Here is a 2,091-nt window from a genome sequence, read left to right as displayed (position 1 = left end):
TGCCCAGGGAAGCTGTGGATGCCCCATCCCTGGATGTCTTCAAGGCCAGGCTGGATGTGGCTTTGAGCAACCTGGTCTAGTGGAAGGTGTCCCTGCCCATGGCAGAGGGGTTGGAACTGGATGATCTTTAAGGCCCCTTCCAACCCAAACCATTCTATGATTCTATGACACGGCACATGTCAAGCAGGTCAGGTGCTCCACATCCCTTGCAGGGGGATGAGCAGAGGTTGGAGAAAGCCAGCCAGCCCCTGTGATGCACTGTGCATCACTGCACAAACAGTTAACAGGCTACCTCCCCCCTGTAGGCACCATCTCCTACAGACACTAGCTTTGTTCCTCTGCATCCCCCTTCCCTCAGCCCCTATAAAAACGTGTCTCCCCACCTCCCTCATGGGAATCTCGCTGTTCCCGTCATCAAGCTGTGCTTTATATTAATGCTGCAGATAGACAGTGGCCATTGTTTGTTATTTAATTAGCGTCATCCCCAGGAACTGGAAGCATGACGGGGAATTAGAGGCGGTGTATGAAAACGATGCATGGGCGTGGGTAGAGGTTTAACCACTTTCATGCCGGCATGCTTTGTAGATGATGAACACAAGGCATATGAAAATCACTAAATGTGGATGTTTAGTCTCTGCACCAGCGTTTCACAAGTTTACGGTGGCTACTCTTAAAAGAGAGAACGAAATCTGAAGCTGCCTACCAACTTTCCATCTCAGTTTCTATCCAGCACAATTTTTTTTCTCAATGAAAAGTTTCCTCAGGGAGAAACTCCTCCATTTCTCTGTACTAAAAAGTAATAAATCTTTTTGCTCAGGATTGTTTTTCTATTGGGCATGAGATTTTTTTTTTTTTTAAGGATATTGGGTGGTGAGCCTCTGAGTCAGACTGTGAGGGAGGTTATGGGATTGTCATCGCTGGAGGTTTATATGCACAGGCTGGGCACACATTGACCAGGAATTCTTAGCAGCTCTCAGGATCATTAAGATACAACAGCAGCTGGAAGCCCTATCTGACAGATGTGTCACTGTATTGCCCAAAGGTATGGTAAGAGACAGTCCCAAAAAGCTTGCAAGCAAGGCCAAGCCTGGTACACAAACCAAATCTAAAATGAGTGGGGAGTGAGTACAGATTTGCAGAAAGGTTGATGCAGGCAGGCACTTCTCACTGAGCATCGTTTTTGTGTCTTTGCTTCAGGTGTCACAGCCTCATCCCACCTCTTTGATTATGGCTCCACTGCCAATGGGGGCGACAGCTCCTTCTACACCTCTCTGATCTCGGACGTCCACTACACCACCCCGCGGGACTCCACCTATTTCACGAGCATTTATCAGCAGGGAAACAGCCCCATTCCCTGTTCGGGCAGCACAGAGGGGTTTAACACGCTGGGGCATCCTGTTCAAGATGTGACTGGGTTTGAGTCGCGTGGCTTGTTTAGCTCGGATTCAGGAATAGAGATGACTCCTGCAGAGTCTACTGAAGTTGATAAAAGCTTAGCAGATCCCATGAAAGTAGAAGCTTATAAATACATGGACATAAGTAGATCAGAAGAAATAAAATGTCAAGAAAAACATGACTCTGACTCAGAAGATGACAGCCCAGGCTTTATTGACAAGTACCGGGGAATGCCCACCATGTCCAGCCACCCTGCTGAAACTCAGTGGATGGCTTCAGAAGGCATGAAGGCAGCCAAAGAGCAAGACCCGCTTGAAGACACAAAGTCTGGAGATGAGCACAGTGCCTCTGTGGTTACAGCCCCTGTCAAGATCACTCTCACCGAGATAGAAAGCGCTGGGGAATCTGCCAGCAAAGAGTCAAGCCCGACTCAACCGGAGACTGGCCTGAAACCGAGCCATGAGGTGGTGCCAACAGTGACGGTGTCAGAGCCAGAAGATGACAGCCCAGGGTCTGTCACACCGCCGTCCTCTGGCACAGGTAACGCTAGTGCGTGGCACCATTTTTTTTTTGGTATTCAGAGCGTGTTTATAATTGTAGCCCTGCATGTTGGAGAATTACCGTGGCATTGTGGGGTGGGCCTGAGGGGTGCAAGCAGACATGAATGGGTCTGCATGGCTGGAGGTGTTTCTGCTC

The 2,091-nt window shown here is 49.1% G+C and overlaps 1 protein-coding gene across 1 annotated transcript in view; it reads left to right on the top strand.

Moving 5' to 3' along the window:
* Positions 1–1,205: 1,205 nt before the first annotated feature.
* LOC104515240 (reticulon-1-like) overlaps positions 1,206–2,091 on the top strand; it is a gene marked incomplete at its 3' end in the record, with an annotated part of 5,816 nt that continues 4,930 nt past the window's right edge. The window contains 1 exon segment of the mRNA XM_010159146.1: positions 1,206–1,935. Coding sequence (XP_010157448.1) covers positions 1,458–1,935 — 478 coding nt within the window.

This window comes from Eurypyga helias, unplaced genomic scaffold, assembly GCF_000690775.1.
Source record: "Eurypyga helias isolate BGI_N326 unplaced genomic scaffold, ASM69077v1 scaffold3879, whole genome shotgun sequence".
In the NCBI taxonomy this organism is placed as follows: domain Eukaryota; kingdom Metazoa; phylum Chordata; class Aves; order Eurypygiformes; family Eurypygidae; genus Eurypyga; species Eurypyga helias.
Note: the sequence above shows the minus strand (reverse complement) of the source record. Positions and strands in the feature narration are given on the sequence as shown.